Source organism: Lolium rigidum, chromosome 4 (genome assembly GCF_022539505.1).
Source record: "Lolium rigidum isolate FL_2022 chromosome 4, APGP_CSIRO_Lrig_0.1, whole genome shotgun sequence".
Lineage (NCBI taxonomy): Eukaryota > Viridiplantae > Streptophyta > Magnoliopsida > Poales > Poaceae > Lolium > Lolium rigidum.
In genome coordinates, this window is record NC_061511.1 from 64,889,395 (window position 1) to 64,907,749 (window position 18,355).

At 41.4% G+C, this 18,355-nt stretch overlaps 1 protein-coding gene across 1 annotated transcript; it reads left to right on the plus strand.

Annotated features, from left to right (window-relative positions):
- The first annotated feature begins 9,542 nt into the window (after window positions 1-9,542).
- Window positions 9,543-18,253, plus strand: LOC124647170. The gene is made up of 11 exons (XM_047187145.1): window positions 9,543-9,622; window positions 10,172-10,324; window positions 10,407-10,561; window positions 11,548-11,823; window positions 11,945-12,072; window positions 13,602-13,719; window positions 13,817-13,909; window positions 14,018-14,086; window positions 14,193-14,283; window positions 17,458-17,530; window positions 18,031-18,253. Exons 1-11 carry the CDS (start codon window positions 9,556-9,558, stop codon window positions 18,251-18,253), a joined length of 1,446 nt encoding a protein of 481 aa, XP_047043101.1. The 5' UTR covers window positions 9,543-9,555.
- Window positions 18,254-18,355: the final 102 nt, after the last annotated feature.

Below are 18,355 nucleotides of genomic sequence, written 5' to 3' on the forward strand. Positions count from 1 at the left end.
CACTCTTCTTGATCATATTGTATCATCCTCCTCTCTTGACCCTTGAAAACTTCCTCCATACCAAACTCAAAATAAACTCATTAGAGGGTCGAGTGCATAATTCATATATTCAGAGGTGACATAATCATTCTTAACACTTCTGGACATTGCACAAAGCTACTGAAAGTTAATGGAACAAAGAAATCCATCAAACATAGCAAAACGAGGCAATGCGAAATAAAAGGCGAGAATCATGTCAAAACAGAACGGTTCGTAAAGACGAATTTTAAAGTGGCACCAGACTTGCTCAGATGAAAATGACCAAATTGAATGAAAGTTGCGTACACATCCGAGGATCACGCACGTAAATTGGCAGATTTTTCTGAGCTACCTACAGAGAGACAGGTCGAAATTCGTGACAGCAAGAAATCTGTTTCTGCGCAGCAATCCAAATCTAGTATTGGCTTTACTATCAAAAACTTTACTTGGCATAAAAATGGAATAAAATAAAGATAAGGAAAGGTTGCTACAGTAGTAAACAACTTCCAAGACTCAAATATAAAAGAAAGTGCAGAAGTAAAATAATGGGTTGTCTCCCATAAGCGCTTTTCTTTAACGCCTTTCGGCTAGGCGCAGAAAGTGTGTATCAAGTAACATCAAGAGAAGAAGTATCAACATCATAATTTGTTCTAATAATAGAATCATAAGGTCACTTCATTCTCTTTCTAGGAAAGTGTTCCATACCTTTCTTGAAAGGAAATTGATATTTAATATTATCTTCCTTCATATCAATGGTAGCACCAACAGTTCGAAGAAAAGGTCTTCCCAATATAATGGGACAAGATGCATTGCATTCAATATCCAAGACAACAAAATCAACGGGACAAGGTTATTGTTAACCATAATACGAACATTATCAATCCTCCCCAAAGGTTTCTTTATAGCATTATCAACAAGATTAACATCCAAATAACAATTTTTCAATGGTGGCAAGTCAAGCATATCATAAATTTTCTTAGGCATAACGAAATACTTGCACCAAGATCACATAAAGCATTACAATCAAAATCATTGACCCTCATCTTAATGATGGGCTCCCAACCATCTTCTAACTTTCTAGGAATAGAAGTTTCAAGTTTTAGTTTCTCCTCTCTAGCTTTTATGAGAGCATTTGTAATATGTTTTGTAAAGGCCAAATTTATAGCACTAGCGTTGGGACTTTTAGCAAGCTTTTGTAAGAACTTTATAACTTCAGAGATGTGACAATCATCAAAGTCTAAACCATTATGATCTACAGCAATGGGATCATTGTCCCCAATATTTTGAAAAATTTCAGTAGCTTTATCAATTTCAGCTAGTTTTAGCGGTTTCAGTGCAATTTTGCACGCTTTGCACTAGGAGTAGTAACATTGCCAACACCAATTATTTTACCATTGATAGTAGGAGGTGTAGCAACATGTGGATCATTAACATTACTAGTGGTGGTAATAGTCCAAACTTTAGCTACATTATTCTCTTTAGCAAGTTTTTCATTTTCTTCTCTTTCCCACCTAGCATGCAATTCAGCCATCAATCTAATATTCTCATTAATTCGAACTTGGATGGCATTTGCTGTAGTAACAATCTTATTATCAATATCCCTATTAGGCATAACTTTTAATTTTAAAAGATCGACATCAGAGGCAAGACTATCAACCTTAGAAGCGAGAATATCAATTTTATTGAGCTTTTCCTCAACATATTTGTTAAAAGCAGTTTGTGTACTAATAAATTCTTTAAGCATGGCTTCAAGACCAGGGGGTACACTCCTATTATTGTTGTAAGAATTCCCATAAGAATTACCATAACTATTACCATTAGCAGCAGGATATGGCCTATAGTTGTTACCATAGTTGTTCCTATAAGCATTGTTGTTGAAATTATTGTTTTTAATGAAATTCACATCAACATGTTCTTCTTGGGCAACCAATGAAGCTAAAGGAACATTATTAGGATCAACATTAGATCTACCATTCACAAGCATAGACATAATAGCATCAATCTTATCACTCAAGGAGGAGGTTTCTTCAACAGAATTTACCTTCTTACCTTGTGGAGCTCTTTCCGTGTGCCATTTAGAGTAATTTATCATCATATCATCAAGAAGCTTTGTTGCCGCCCCCAAAGTGATGGACATAAAGGTACCTCCAGCAGCTGAATCCAATAGGTTCCGCGAAGAAAAATTCAATCCTGCATAAAAGGTTTGGATGATCATCCAAGTAGTCGATCCATGGGTTGGGCAATTCTTTACCAAAGATTTCATTCTCTCCCATGCTTGAGCAACATGTTCATTATCTAATTGCTTGAAATTCATTATTCTACTTCTCAAAGATATAATTTTAGCGGGAGGATAATATCTACCAATAAAAGCATCCTTACATTTAGTCCAAGAATCAATACTATTTCTAGGCAGAGATAGCAACCAATCTTTAGCTCTTCCTCTTAAAGAGAAAAGAAACAATTTTAATTTTATAATGTCACCATCTACATCCTTATACTTTTGCATTTCACATAGTTCAACAAAATTATTAAGATGGGCAGCAGCATCATCGAACTAACACCGAGAAAATTGCTCTCTCATAACAAGATTCGATAAAGCGAGGTTTAATTTCAAAGAATTCTGCTGTAGTAGCAGGTGGAGCAATAGGTGTGCATAGGAAATCATTATTATTTGTGCTAGTGAAGTCACACAACTTAGTATTCTCAACAGTACCCATTTTAGCAGTAGTAAATAAAGCAAACTAAATAAAGTAAATGCAAGTAACTAATTTTTTTTGTTTTTAATATGGAGAACAAGACAGTAAATAAAGTAAAACTAGCAACTAATTTTTTTGTGTTTTGATATAGGTGCAGCAAACAAAGTAGTAAATAAAATAAGGCAAGACAAAAACAAAGTAAAGAGATTGGAAGTGGAGACTCCCCTTGCAGCGTGTCTTGATCTCCCCGGCAACGGCGCCAGAAAAAGAGCTTGATTGCGCGTAATTAACACATCCGTTGGGAACCCCAAGAGGAAGGTATGATGCGCAAAACAGCAAGTTTTCCCTCAGTAAGAAACCAAGGTTATCGAACCAGTAGGAGCCAAGAAGCACGTTGAAGGTTGATGGCGGAGGAGTGTAGTGCGGCGCAACACCAGGGATTCCGGCGCCAACGTGGAACCTGCACAACACAATCACAGAACTTTGCCCCAACGTAACAGCGAGGTTGTCAATCTCACCGCTTGCTGTAAACAAAGGATTAGATGTATAGTGTGGATGATGATGGTTGTTTGCGAAGAACAGTAAAGAACAATTGCAGCAGTTTGTATTTCAGATGTAAAGAATAGGACCGCGGTCCACAGATCACTAGCGGTGTCTCTCCCATAAGATAGCGAGATGTTGGGTGAACAAATTACAGTTGGGCAATTGACAAATAAAGAAGGCATAACAATGCACATACATATATCATGATGAGTACTATGAGATTTAATCGGGGCATTACAACAAAGTACATAGACCGCTATCCAGCATGCATCTATGCCTAAAAAGTCCACCTTCAGGTTATCATCCGAACCCCTTCCAGTATTAAGTTGCAAACAACAGACAATTGCATTAAGTATGGTGCGTAATGTAATCAAAACAAATATCCTTAGACAAAGCATCGATGTTTTATCCCTAGTGGCAACAGCACATCCACAACCTTAGAACTTTCTGTCACATCGTCCCAGATTTAATGGAGGCATGAACCCACTATCGAGCATAAATACTCCCTCTTGGAGTCACAAGTATCAACTTGGCCAGAGCCTCTACTAGCAACGGAGAGCATGCAAGAACATAAATAATATATATGAAAGATTGATAATCAACTTGACATAGTATTCAATATTCATCGGATCCCAACAAACACAACATGAAGGATTACAAATAGATGATCTTGATCATGATAGGCAGCTCACAAGATCTAACATGATAGCACAATGGGGAGAAGACGACCATCTAGCTATTGCTATGGACCCATAGTCCGAGGGTGAACTACTCACACATCGATCCGGAGGCGATCATGGCGATGAAGAGACCTCCGGGAGATGATTCCCCTCTCCGGCAGGGTGCCGGAGGCGATCTCCGAATCCCCCGAGATGGGATTGGCGGCGGCGGCGTCTCTGTAAGGTTTTCCGTATCGTGGCTCTCGGTGCCGGGGGTTTCGCGACGGAGGCTTTAAGTAGGCGGAAGGGCGGAGTCGGTAGAGTCACGGGGCCCCACACGCTAGGGCCGCGCGGGCCCCCTCTAGGTCGCGCCGCCCTAGTGTGGCGGCGCCCCGTGGCCCCACTTCGTCTCCCCTCCGGTCTTCTGGAAGCTTCGTGGAAAAATAGGCCCCTGGGCGTTGATTTTGTCCAATTCCGAGAATATCTTATTAGGATTTCTGAAACCAAAAACAGCAGAAAGCAGCAACTAGCTCTTCGGCATCTCGTCAATAGGTTAGTGCCGGAAAATGCATAAATATGACATATAATGTGTATAAAACATGTGAGTATCATCATAAAAGTAGCATGGAACATAAGAAATTATAGATACGTTTGGGACGTATCAAGGAACCAAAGAAGAAGAAGGAGCCAAAACCAAAGAGAAACCTAGGGTTAAAAAAATGCCCTTTCTGCAGTGAGAAAGGTCATGCTGTGAATGGGTGTGAGTTGATGGTACTCACAAAGGAGATGAAAGCTACGAGAGATGCTGGTGTTGAACTGTAGATGCTACTATAATATACAGAATATTATACATGTAATACTCATAGATGCTACTATATATTTAAGATAGAACTATGTTGAAATGCTTCATGTGAAGGCATATATTGTTACTAGATTGGGAACAAGTACAAGTAATTGCAACATTTGTAAGTTTTTAAATGTTGTTGCTTTGCTAGCAGCATAGATGTCACTGTCATTTGCATCCTCGTGATTGATAAGCGAGAGAAATGCATCTTTTTTCACATGTTACCAAGATTTTCATGTGTAGCATGAAAAAGTAATTGTAATGCTGCAATTAATTTTTAAAATTGTGGCTATATTTTGCAACGAAAAGTGCATATTTCTGATATAATGTTACTCCAGTAAATTCAGATGTAGACAGTGAATGATAGTACAAATGTAGCAAATTATCATTAAGTATGAAGCAGGAAAAAACCACTTAAGTAGCAAAGAAATTGTACTGAAAAATTTGGCAGGAACATGTCTGGATAGACAATGGAAAAAGGCCATGAAGGCATTTCTGGCAAAACATCATCCACACAAGTACGGAAACTATTATATATATTGTCTGAGCAAAACATAAGAAGCACTTAAAAACATCATTCTAGGACAAAAACAATCGAGAAAGGTTTGGGTGCGAAAAACCTTCCGGTTGCAGAATTGGGCACTAAGAGTGCATTGGCAGTGGTTATTCAAAACGAGCATTAGTTGACCTTGTCAGGGTTTGCCGATGAACAAAGATGTGGAGACTACGGTGGTGTTTCGTAATCTGGTAAAAAATAAAATTGGAAATGGAAAGTCAGTGTTATTTTGGAGGGACATGTGGATCGAGGGAGAAGCAGTGTAGACACAATTGCGCCTCTCATCTTCAGTATTGTCAGCACAAGACGCAAGAACTGCAGGATAGTGCAAGATGCCTTGCAAGGCAACCGTTGGATTGAGGACATATCGGGCAGGCTAGACACCGAAGCTTCAAACCAATGTGCTAAGAGCATCTCCACTCCGTGCCTCAAAGTGGCACCCAAAGGTATTTGGGGCGTGATGGACAAATTTGTGTTCCCAGATGCGTGCGCCAAAGCCTTCCTCTATCCGGCGTGGTCCAATACGGTGTCCGACGCCCCGTGCCCGTCCCCGGTCCCCAGGGGACGCTCCGGGCACGCCGGACACAACGAAAAGCGAGGCGAGGAGTGGCGGGACCGACACGTCAGCAGCACATTCAGGTTTAACCTAACCGCCGGCTACCTCACGACAGAAGTTATTGGCGCGCAGCAACGGTGCAGTTTCCACAGAGGCGCGGCGATGCGTCTCGTCGCTCTCCATGCCGGCGTTAAAGAGTGTCACTGCTCCCCCGCCTCCCTCCGGCCTATAAAAAGGGGCGCGCTCGCATTGTCCTCCACACATAAACCCTAACGCCTCTCTCCCCAACCCTAGTTGCCAGCATCTCAAGAGTCGACGCCATGGCTGGTAGAGGAAGAGGCCGAGGCCGAGGTCATGGTTGTGGTCGTGGCCGCGGTCGTGCTGGAGCACCTCGAGTTGCACGGTCGTCGTCGCCTGCGACGTCGTTGTCTTCATCGTCGTATCTGCAGGAAGAGCACCAAGTGTTGTTCGAGTCCGTCGTCATCCTAGATGGCGACCCACTCGGCATCCAGCGGCTGCCGGACAAGTTCGCCGAGTTCGTCGCCAGCAACGAGTCGGCCGCGCTGCATCTGCGGGGGGCTGGCTGCGACTGCTGCCGGTGGACGTGCTCTTCGACGGACACGACAAGATGTACCTCCACACCAGCTGGGAGAAGTTTGCGCGCTACCACGACCTCCAAGCCGGCTGCGTGCTCACATTTTCGTACCTAGGCGACGCGGATATGAGCGTGAAGGTGTTCGATGACACGTTCTGCCGCCGACACTACCACGGCGATGACGAAGAGGAGGACGATTGAACATGCCGAGTGTTATTTCTTCGCATCGAAAATGGTAACGGATATTTCTATATGTTCTCCTTGCAAAGGACCAATATGGCTATCATTACCAACTGGATTTTCTAGTTTAGGTGACTGAGAGTGCATGCGGGTGTTCTTTCTTGGCAGCGAACATACGAAATCTACGATGCCAACACTAGTTAGGTTTCTCATTTTGCAATGTTTTAACTATGTATTAGTTTGTGAAAACCATGTTCCAAACTATGTATTAGTTTGCGTAAAACATGTTCCCAACTATGTATTAGTTTGTGTAATGTTCCTCCTCTCTATTGAAATGATAATAAAAAAATAAAAAGAGTATTTTAATGTAAAAAATAAGTTTGGGGATCGCGTTTGGGGGACGCGGCTGGGGAGCGACGTCCCCCAAACGCTCGATCTGGCGTTGTTTGGAGGCCGCGGCTGGAGATGCTCTAAACTATAGCTTTCCATCACCGGTGTGAGTCGGGAGCCGGCCCATGAGGACATCTTCTCATGGCCACACTCTCCATCTGGACTGTATACTGCCAAGCCAACCTACACTGTATTATGCCAAGGTTTGATGTTGCTAGCTGCATATATAGAATTCAGGGGCCACACTCAAAGGCAAAAATATTTATGTGGTTGGCGGTCCAATAAAAGTTTTGGACTTCGGACAGGAGGATGCAACATGGGCTGCAAAAAGGATCCTTGCTTTACTTGCCTGCAAGATGAAGACACGGCGAATCACATTAAGATCCAATGCGTGTATGCTCACGAGGAATGGTTTAGAGTCTTCCGGTTCGCCCGTCTGGTGATGCTACCACCAGGAACTGAATCCATCCTTGTTCCGTGGTGGCTGGAGACAGTGGCGAAGGACAAAAGAAATCTAAGGTAGAGCGAACTTTTAAGAATGCAAATGCCAAAATAGTCCTAAAACAATAATGATGCATATGGTTCAAACACAATCACTAAATACAATAAAAATAAAATATATTTTATTATAAATAGAACCTAAAAAACATACCAATAATGCCTACTCGATGGCTAGGCTTTACCTCTTTTTAAAAAATCTAATGTAATTCAAACACTTAAGACGTTTAATAAACTCTCATTTGATGCATAACTCGATCTTGATTATCTTTGTTGCGGAAAATTCCTTTCAATTGTTAATGCCGCCATGTGTAAAACCAATGTCATCTTAATGGAGTGATAATGCGGTCGAAGAAAATATGCCATGCCTTTTAAATATCTAGAAATCTCGAAAGTCTCCAATTTCGCGAGTATAAATAATGAATAACTAAAACTTATCTTGTATATACTAAGATCCAATCAATAATAAATCTATGTTATCAAGCAATGTTATTCATACTGAACATAGAATATGAATCTATGTTTGGAGATAATAGTCTATGTTTTTGATTTGCAGTCAATTTTGCGCGGTGTTCACTGAAACAAGCATAATTTTCTCATACGGAGTCTGTTTTCGACGTATGACCGCTCAAAATTTTCAGAAAAAACACGCGCATCTAAATGTATTCACCAGAAATCAAGGTAGGGCGGCTGCCCTACCTTTCCCTATTGGGAGCTTCGCCCCTGGCTGGAGATATGACAAACACAAAGAAGGAAAAAAAGAATGCTTCTAGAACATCCCGCTGATTCTTACATGTTGATTGCTATGAAAGCAGTGTAGCGTCAGAACTTTTAGGAATATACGGCTGCAATGCTCTATGGAGGCATCGGCCTGTAGGGGTTAGGGATGAACTCAGTACTTGGGTCATGGTTGGTGTGGGTGTGGGTGCAAACTGATAGTGAGAGGCGTGGATGTGTGTGCTGGTGATGTTCACAGCGCTTAGCATATTCTTATAAATTGTTGCTCTCTTCTATAGATCTATGGTACATCTTTGATGTAACCTCGAAAAAAGAATCAACAGTTATTCGAGTGATATTATGGGTTAGCAATGAATTGAGTATTTGACACGTTTCTGTAGTCATATAAGTTAGTAAGTTAGTAAGCACACTTCTTTTTTGCATTCTACATTTTTGTTACATCATATGTCACCGATATGCAGTGGTCATATGGTAAAGATGCAATAAAAAATATATAGTGTGGTAAATATGCAAATACCCCCATCTTAGCAACTTAAGCAAATTGTGCACTACAAATACTATCCTCGTTCAGTCGTTCGAAATATAAAACCTCTTAAATTAGCTTTTTAAGATGATTATATTTTAGATCCGATGATAAATACGGCAAACGATTAAGGAAGTAACCGTCTTGAGCCTTCCGTCTAAAAAAATCATCTACGATGAAATAAAGGAGGGCATTTCGTGAAAAGTCCATGTAACTTGGGCAAAGATCAAATTTCCCAAGGACCCGTGGGTTTGATCCGGTCAAAGGGTTTGCTCGATCTCACCCAATTTTCAGTTCCAAACCTTTCTGCACGACTACGGGCGAGCGTCCCGGCGGTGAGGGGTCGACGGCCTCGCTAGGTCAACAATGCCGCTCGCCGCCACTCAAGAGGGAGAGGCGTCGGGGTCCAGAGCCCCTGCGCCCCGCCGCGGCCGCAGCTCCACCGGCGCGGCTGCTCAAGAGGGAGATGCATCGGGGTCCAGAGCCTCTGCGCCCCGCCGCGGCCGCAGCTCCACCGGCGCCACCATGCCCACGACACCGGCCCGGTTGATGGCGCTTGTGCGTACGCGGCCGCGATCTTGGGGGTCCCGATCGGCACAAAGAATGAAGAGAAAGGGGACGGCGGCTGGGAACCAGAGATCGAACAAACGCAAGAGGACCAGGGAGGAGGAGAAGGAGGAGAAGGGGGAGGAAAGGGAGGAGGAGGAGGTCTCGTCTGCAGGAAGCTCTCCACTTCGCGAGCTCTATGTACCGGATGAGATGTATCTTGACGATAGTGTATGGGACACAATTAAGGAAGCGCAAGGTGTTATCAATGCAAAACTAGGTTTGTTCTTCAAGCCCTCTTGCTTCATTCACTACCGCGTACACCATTTAGTGCTAACTGCTAACTAACAAGGATAGACAAGAACGGAACTTCTGTCCTAGAAACAACAGTAAGATGCAAAACATATTTCTTGTCATTATCCTCTTATTGTATGAGACAGATGTATGCATTCCGATAAGGTAATGACTCCTCTGAAATTGCGACCTTTACCACCATTGTGTTGTACTGTTGTCCATGGATTAAATTATTTCATGAATTGGAAGGGACACTATACTAGTTTATTTTAAAAAAAATTGTCTTGCAATATTTGGGATATGCCACTCCACTATGTTCAAGTTTCAGGACGTGTACATTTCTTACTGGTAGCACATGTTGGTGAGACATGCCACATATCTTAAAATTCGAGTTAGTGTAGCGGTATATCCTCAAAGTATCAATTCCCCTCCTTAAATAGAATAGATAACTACGTACCATGTTTCTAATGCCTCAAAAGTCATATGATATGTTTAGTAATGGTGGTGTTTACTTTGTATGTTTATCTTCTTATAGCTCGCCGCACGCAATGGGCCACGCTTAATACGCGCATGATTAGAAGTACCAAGTGCGTGCTTGATGATCCAAAGCTTGTTCTTGACCGTGAATTAGCAAGAAAGGCGGTGCTTTTTGCTGCCCCATCTTTTGTTGGACTTACATCCTGTGTTGGTAATAATAATGATACCTTGGCTCTTCATTTACTAGCATCGTGAAAACGTAGTTTTGTGCTGAAATTTTCATGAATTTGTAGGTGGTAAGACGCTAGCACGATGCTGTGGTTTCTGGGTTCATTGGGACGAGGAGAGTAAGATTGGCACAGTTTTGACTACATCACGTCTAATTTGCACCAAGTCCCCATCCAGGAGCGCCTGGTTAGGACAAGAAGAGTATGATATTGATGCTGAGGTGAGTTCTTAAAGATACTGTTAACTTGGTCTAGTGCAGAAGTTATCTATTTATTTATTCTGCTATGATTTCTTGACTAAGACATCCGTGCAATCTGTTGAACTTGGGAGTTTTGAGGTATCTCTTGCTTAAGCAAAGAAACACGAAAGTTGTTAGGTTGCTGCTCGCTCATCAACAATGCAAACATAGTAGTTCCCTTCTAAGAAAACTAGAAATAGCGTGTGAGTTCCATGATTTGGTAATAAACACCCAATTTTATGTTGCTCTTTCTCAGCTGGCTAAATAATTTTACATTTGAATGTCCCTTCTGAATTGTCAAATTAACCACCTAGGAACTGGCTGGTTTTGAATGTTTAATCCTTCAGAGTAATGTTTGTTGGCTGCTGCTCTCAATGGTTAAGGCTTAATTAGGGATTCCTGAATTATGCTGCACTGAACTTATTTATAACCTGTTGTGGAAGAATAGCCACAAAAGCAGAAATTTTCAGGTTAGCCAAACACTAGGGAAAAGTTATTTGGAAAGGCAGGCTTATCATAATCAAGCAGGATGTGAACAACTCAGTATTTCCTACTCCCTCCGTTCCATAAAGCCAGGACAAGAATTATGGAGCGGAGGGAGTAGTTGCTAGAGTTCACTCCAGTTTATTATGATATGCATAGATATGAACATCTCAATGTTCCTAGCTTCCTAATTGAAAGAGTTCGGTCACATATTTTATATTTATCATGGTCTATTAGGAGGAAATGCATTCCCAACCATTCAACTGAAGTTAATTAGTTACCAAAATGAATTAAGAGAAATCTCCGGGGAGTTGGAATGTCAGTAATCAGCTGCTAAGTGTGTGTATTACTGTGTGTTCTCGGAAGCATAAATAAAAGGACAGGTCCTACCTCCGATATTGCTGTATGACAAACTAGTTGCAAGTTTGATAGTTTATGTCGTAATTTTTAGAAACACATAAATCTTGCATTTTGCACTACTGTAGGTTCTTGTGCACCTGCGGGGTAACACCACTGAGAAGGCCCACCTGCAGTATCTTCAGAAGCACTATGATTTGGCCTTCTTCAGTGTTAAAGTAGATCAACCTGTCCGTAGACTCCCTTTCAATGAAGGTGTGAAACATGCTGACCAAGTTTTGGAGCTTGGAAGAGATGAAAGTTCGTTTCTGAGGATAAACCATGGTGTGGTAATATACGAGAGAGAGAACTTGCTTGAAAGATATCACTATATGCATGTTGATGGTACAGACCCACGTGCTAAGGTACAAACTGTATTTTATCTTGGGATTGAATTGTACATTACTATAGTTGGCAATGCTATTTGATGTTTTATTTTGTCAATTGTTATTATTGTGTCTGAATGCTTTCAATGCAATTTTGTAGTATGGCAAGGGAGGGCCACTCATTGACTTTGATGGAAAAATTGTCGGAATGGTCAATGGCAACACCAGAGGGTCTTTTATACCGTCTTCCATTTTAGTCAAGTGCTTGCAGCTATGGAGGAAATTTCAGTATGTTCTTTTTTTCATTTAGTTCTGTTGTAGCGGCAGTAAAATATTTATTGCTTGTTGTTTGAGAGTTGCACTCAGTGTCTGGACTACAGAAAAGACATTTAGCACTGTCATGCTATTGAGCTAGAAAGAAACACCTTTTGATGGTGGCGATCTAGGTTTTTGAGCCGCCAAGTCGAAGTCGAGTCTCCCACCAATTGGCTAGGATACTAGGTTGATTAGTCAGTGACTAATCAGGACTAATCACACCAAGTCGACCCAACTATTCAAGAGGTTTTACAATAGAGGATGAGAGGAGAAAGGAGAGGTCGTGGCAGCAGGGAAGGTCCAAGACATAGTTGGTAAAGCAGCTTGAAGGAGAGGAGGTAAGCTAAGCTCCTGGTGACTGTTGGATGAGCTCTAGGCAGAGGAAAGAATCCTAGCTTTCTTTAAGCCATCCAGTGCTTCCATACTTCTCCAAGCAATATATGACGTCCATTCCAACTAGAAGGAGGCAACTGGGACAATGCTCTTCTTCACACTGCAACATTCTTCTCTTCCTTCCCCCATGCTTTCTTCTCTCTCACGTGACACCAGCAGCAAAGTAGATTGATGGCCGGTGGTGTCCTAAACCTGAATGGGAGTGCTAAAATGCCGCCTCCCTCCTCCCCTCCTCTCCCCTCCCACAAAATTCTGGCATTGGGCCTCACAGACCCTGCGAGTCTCGCGGGCTCCTAGATGGAAATTAGTCGCCAGCTAGCCTTTGAGTTGCCCTCGAAAAAAAAAGCTAGCCTTTGAATAGCGTGACTTGCTTCTCTAGTCAAGTCGCTGCAGCAAGTCACCCTCTCTACATCGACTAGGTGATTAGCCAGCGACTCAAAAACCTTGGTGGTGATCCGTAGCTTCATCAATAGCTATCCAATTCCAGCCTTTTCTTGATGTTCTGGGGTGTGGACTACCATCAGAGAGTCTAAATATTGAGAGATCAGGAGTCCTTTGGGCATAGCACTGTACTAGGATATCTAGGATTGAAGGAGTCTAATCCATTGTATATATATCGTGTTAGAAAAGGTTAAGGGCCTAAGCATCCACCATATAAGGATGTCCTGTATCGATGTTAGAGAAGCAAGAAAAATCAGTCTAATCTCCTGAAGTTATTCTTTCATCTAAACCTATGTTTAGCAGTCCCTTGCTGCCATTCTGGCTGTGTTCAGTATGGCAGTTTTCCTGTTGTGAATCAAGGTTCACAACACTGATTAAAGGCAGGTCGCACAGACTTAGTTCTTTAGTCTGTTACTCTTCGATTGAGTTTTTCCACTTTGACTTCTTTGAAGTGACTATCGAATACCCTTTGCCTGGTGTAAGCTTTATAGATCAAAATGGTCTTATGGTCAGAGAAACAATATTTGCTGATAAAAATATTTGGTCTAGCAGTGGTAAAAAGATAAATTAGGTCTAGTATTGTCATTTTTATGATACATTATATATAATTTTGGTGGAGCTCATGTTTACTCGTTTGTAATGTATACTGGATGATTTTTTTTGTATAGGTGCATCCCTCGTCCTCACCTTGGAATGAAATTTTGGTCAATCAAGTTTGTAGACATTGCTCTTGCTGAGAATATATTGTACATGTGCAATATTGATGATGGCCTTATTGTTGAAGAGGTATTTATATGTTTATGTTATTTGTTTGTAGACTCCGGTTAGCTTTATTGTGAGTGTTTATACATTATGCATATTGAGTGATTATTCCGAGCCTTAGGTGTCACAAGGCTCGCATGCAGAAAAACTTGGGATACGAGATGGTGATGTTATCAGGTGTGTTAACGGACAACACATCTCTACTACAGTTGAGGTAGATGTACACTATGGATTTATTAGGTTTGAAGTATATGATAATAATACATAATACATTCTAGTCTGTATGTTATTGGCTTACATAATTTATTGTCTCTGTTGTCAGTTAGAGAATATGTTGCTGGGCAAATGCGAGGATGAGAGTGGTAACCTTATTTCTGAACTGGATGTCGAGGTAGTTAATTTTATGTTTTGCTTTATTCATATAGTTCATGCCTTTATAAGAGAATTACGATTAGCAAAATGTTGGCACTAAGAAATATATGATGTTACCTTTCTAGCTTTCGATATTTCACGTACGCAAGTCTCTATGGAGAAACAGGACATTACATGTAAATGTGTCGGATGATGGTGAGGTTGTTGACAAAGGAGGTATGCATCGTTTATCAACGTACTACATTACTTCATTTTGTAAATGAACTTTCACTCATTTGCCATTACTTTTTGTTACACATTTGCCTTTAGCTTCTCTCACCATTCTTTGCTTTCACCACTGTGCACCGTTGGTCAGCCCTAGTTAGACCCAGTTAGACCCAGCCAGGCACTACGTGCTAACAGAACAGCAAGAAACATTGAGCATTTTGGGCTATTGATTGATGATGTGAGAATTTACCAAGTAGTATTTTCCAGCACAGATGCAAACTTGAAGCTCTTGCATGTCAGGTTGTATTACTCTCGCAGAAATACCCCAAAATGTAATTTATCTCATAAATAGTGCTCCCTCCTTTCCAAAGAGTAAGGCTTTATTTTTTTGAAAAATCACGGTAAGTAAACTTTGACCAAACTTTTAGAAATCTATTAACAACTATAATATGATTTACCCGCAAAAAAACTATAATACTGTTATAGATATCATAGGAAAATACATTTCATGATGCATCTAACGGTATTGATTTTGTATTGTACATGTTAATAATTTATTTTAAAAACTTGGTCAAACTTTACATAGTTTGACTTTTCAGAAGAAAAAAAGCCTTATTCATTGGAATGGAGATAGTAAGATTTTAGACCTCGCAGAAATGGCAGAAATTTATCTCTTGTATTACTCTATAAAAAAGTATGTCCCTAGTATAGCTATGACACAATTATCTAAGAAATAGCAGCTATCAAATAAAGAAAACACTAAAGATTCTAGAAAATAACAAGCAGTAGGCTACATCACTAGCATTAAATGAGGTCAGGTCTCACAAGTTTCTACTTCCAAAAGCATAAAGACTGCATACTTGTCATACAATTTTTCAAAAGTGCTAGGACTGCATAATTACCTATTTCGAAAGCAGCAGGACTGCATACTTGCCATTACAAGTCTGAAACCGCAATTTACCAATATTGAGGAAATCGTTATCGGTTTCTTCTCGGTCGGCTGGCGATTAGCGGTTAACGGGTGAATCGTCCGATTAATCGGTTGATAAATCAATTAATCAGCTAATCAGTGACTCACTGAGTCTGAATCGGCTGTTTTTTTAATAGTGCAATTTACATGGCAGTAGTCTCTGCTGCAGCTGCTGTTGCAATCTGACCATAGGGTGATGTAAGTGGTCTTGTTACTTGACAAATTACGGATCTTTTCCTTTGACTTTTTGTCACTACTTTCTTACCACTCTTCCAGGAGCTGCATCAGTTCTACAAATCAAAATAAATGCACTATTCTCCTATTGATCAAGAGCTACAGAATTTCATTAGGTTTACAGAAGAACAACGATTTTACGAAATCTAAAGAAATACCTTTAAAGGATACGATGAGTACATATAGTGTTTGTACCAATAGAGGGAGCATTCTGTCCATCTTTTGAAAATTCTTGGTCAACTGCCTCTTTGCATTTTCTCTATATATGGTCAAGCTGTCCACATTATCGCACTTCCTCATCCCAGGACCAAGCCCCAACAGCTGCTTTGGGCATCTGCACGGAGTAGAAGCCATCTACATATACTTCAATTTCTCTTCGCATTGCCAACTGGATGCCTCCATTCAGTCCCATCTTTCTCTGTTGCATATACATCTGCCTCTGAACTTTTTCTTCTGATCAATCTTATCTTTAGACCTCTTGTCTTTTGATTAAGGTCCTTCATAATAGCAGATGGGAAAATTTATGTCCTTCAAATTTCTTGGTTGCAAACTTGCAATCCTTTACCTGAGGTCAATTTTCTACATTAATTGTTGCATAATTGCATGTTTGCATCCAACAAATCAACAATGGGTAGGGCTTTTAGTTTCTTTGTCTTGCCGTTGAAGGAATCTGCTAGATTGTTATTTGACACACTCGACTTAGCAGACCTCATGGAACTTGTTTGTAGACCATAATTTTGGTTAGTGCTCATCCATTTATTTCTATATTTTAGGTTTTGCACAGATTTTCTTCATGTAGGCAGCATGTTTTTTTGGGATGTAGGCTTTTGCAGCAGAACATAGATTGTCATACAATATAAAGGCCCTCTGAATTTCTTCCGAAAATTGGCAGCCAGGTGTGCCTCATGCACTCCACTCCCCCAGAGACGCTATTCTCTGTAGTCTCCAGCCCCTTTGCATGCATCACTGTGAATGACCAGACCAGCTCGATGACCAATATGTTGTTTTAGTCTCTATGAACAAGTCCATGTCTCAGTGGATTCTGCACCCATAACACCGTAGGCTACTAGGGACAAACCAGTTGTGCTACCAAATACCATGAGCACCTGTCAGTTGTCCTCTAAACTTGCCTCTTAGAGCATTTCAGTTACAGCCGAGCATGACCTGTACCCCTCTAAGATAGAATCCCATCCAGTATGGGCTTCAGTGACACAAACTCTCCATTGGAGCACTTTATATATATATATTTCTTCATAAGCAATAACAACAAACACTCCCTTTGGTGGCACCTTCTCTTGCTCTGTCCTAAATGTGTAGCGAATGGAAACCATCTTTCCTGCGCCCCTATTAGTGTATCCTCCTTGCCATAAAATAGGCACCGGTATGGAACTTTGATATGTCACTTGTTTTGAATTTTCTTCTCCAAAGTTGCCGAGGGAAAAATCTTTTCTTAAGCAGTCCAATGTTGCGTCAGCAATCCACTTTCTTGTAGCTGGCTTCAGCCTCTCACTTCTTTGAGCACTAGAGCAGATATGATGGTGGGGGTTCCCCTTAACCTGCAAATGACGAGACAAAGAAACTATTAGCACACTAGCTAAATACTCATGCTTTGCTACATAAGTGAAATGCTTGTGCATTGCCATTGAATATTTTTATTGCCCGAGGTGCTTGAATGCTTGTGTCATTGTAATCCCTAACTTCATGCAAATAAAAAAAATCTCAAAGTGTACACAATAAATTTGTGCTTGAGATGGTGGTTCCTTGTTAAGGTTCTTTCTTTTGTGGTTGCAAATGCATTTCCGAGTTCAAACGCTGTTGCATGGTGAGAGGAACTAAATGGCAAATTCTTAGAACTGAGGAAAAGCAATCGCATGGTGCAAGCTAGACCGAGAGGCGAATGGCAAATATGTATTGTTCCCTTTGGTAGTTCGTTGTATTGCAGAACATGTTCCTTAACTGAGACGCCTTTCTTTGTGCAGTTCGTTGTCCTTTTGGAAAAGGGACCTCAGTTTCCTTGGTGTCACCAGGTGAGCCCAGTGAAACAACTGATCAGTACTGCGCCACTTGACCGAGGGAGACACCATGGTCGATACCGAATCTCCTGGTCACAGCTAATGGTGGCTTTAAGGAGTTGAGGGCAGACATGGCTTTGGTGAATGGAAAGTGTGAAACCTCCAAGTTTCTGCTAAATTCCTAATCCCTTGTGCTTGAATATGAACTGTCACATTTCTGTATGTTGGTTGAGTTCTAACACTTGATGTATGTCTTGTTTGATGGACTGATAGAAGTAGGGGAGACACGGCAATGTTTTTTTTTTTTTTGTATACACGTCATTGCCCCCTTTCTCTTTGCTTTATATTTTCTTGGGGCATCAAAGGAAAAATCAGAAAAGAGCTAACAGCGTTGGTAGGCAATTAGTCAAATTGGGCCTCTTTTCAGGTGAGATGACACGACATCTCCTTCACATAACGAGTAGAGCAGTTCGGACGGACCTCCACCATCGCCGGTGAACTAGACTGGCAACTAGGGCAAAAACGGCGACATTATACTAGACTGCCCAACGAGAAGCAGGGTGGGCGGATGGTGTTGGTGACCAACCCGTGCCACTGCCTGAGCGTGGTGACCAGCACGAGTAGCGTCGCCACCAGGAGCATGCTCGCACAGCTGCCCCTCAAGCTCCAAGATTCGCCGCCAGGTCATCAGCGGGAGGCACATTTTAGGCCATTGATAGAAGCAGGAAGCAATCTGGAGCATCCGATCAGGCTGGAGGCCTGAGTTATCGAGGCTGCTTCGTCCCTGGCAGACACTAATTCATATCCAATATTGGGCCCGCGTTTCAGAAAAATAGGCAAGATTGAGTAACCACTATGGCACTGC

What these genes read in the sequence shown, in the direction of transcription:
- LOC124647170 (XM_047187145.1), top strand. Translation starts at nt 9,556, where the DNA reads ATGTATCTTGACGATAGTGTATGGGACACAATTAAGGAAGCGCAAGGT. An exon ending in CAGCTATGGAGGAAATTTCA is followed by an intron (nt 12,073 to 13,601) that starts GTATGTTCTTTT and finishes TTTTTTGTATAG; the next exon opens with GTGCATCCCTCGTCCTCACC. An exon ending in TGAGGTTGTTGACAAAGGAG is followed by an intron (nt 14,284 to 17,457) that starts GTATGCATCGTT and finishes TTCTTTGTGCAG; the next exon opens with TTCGTTGTCCTTTTGGAAAA.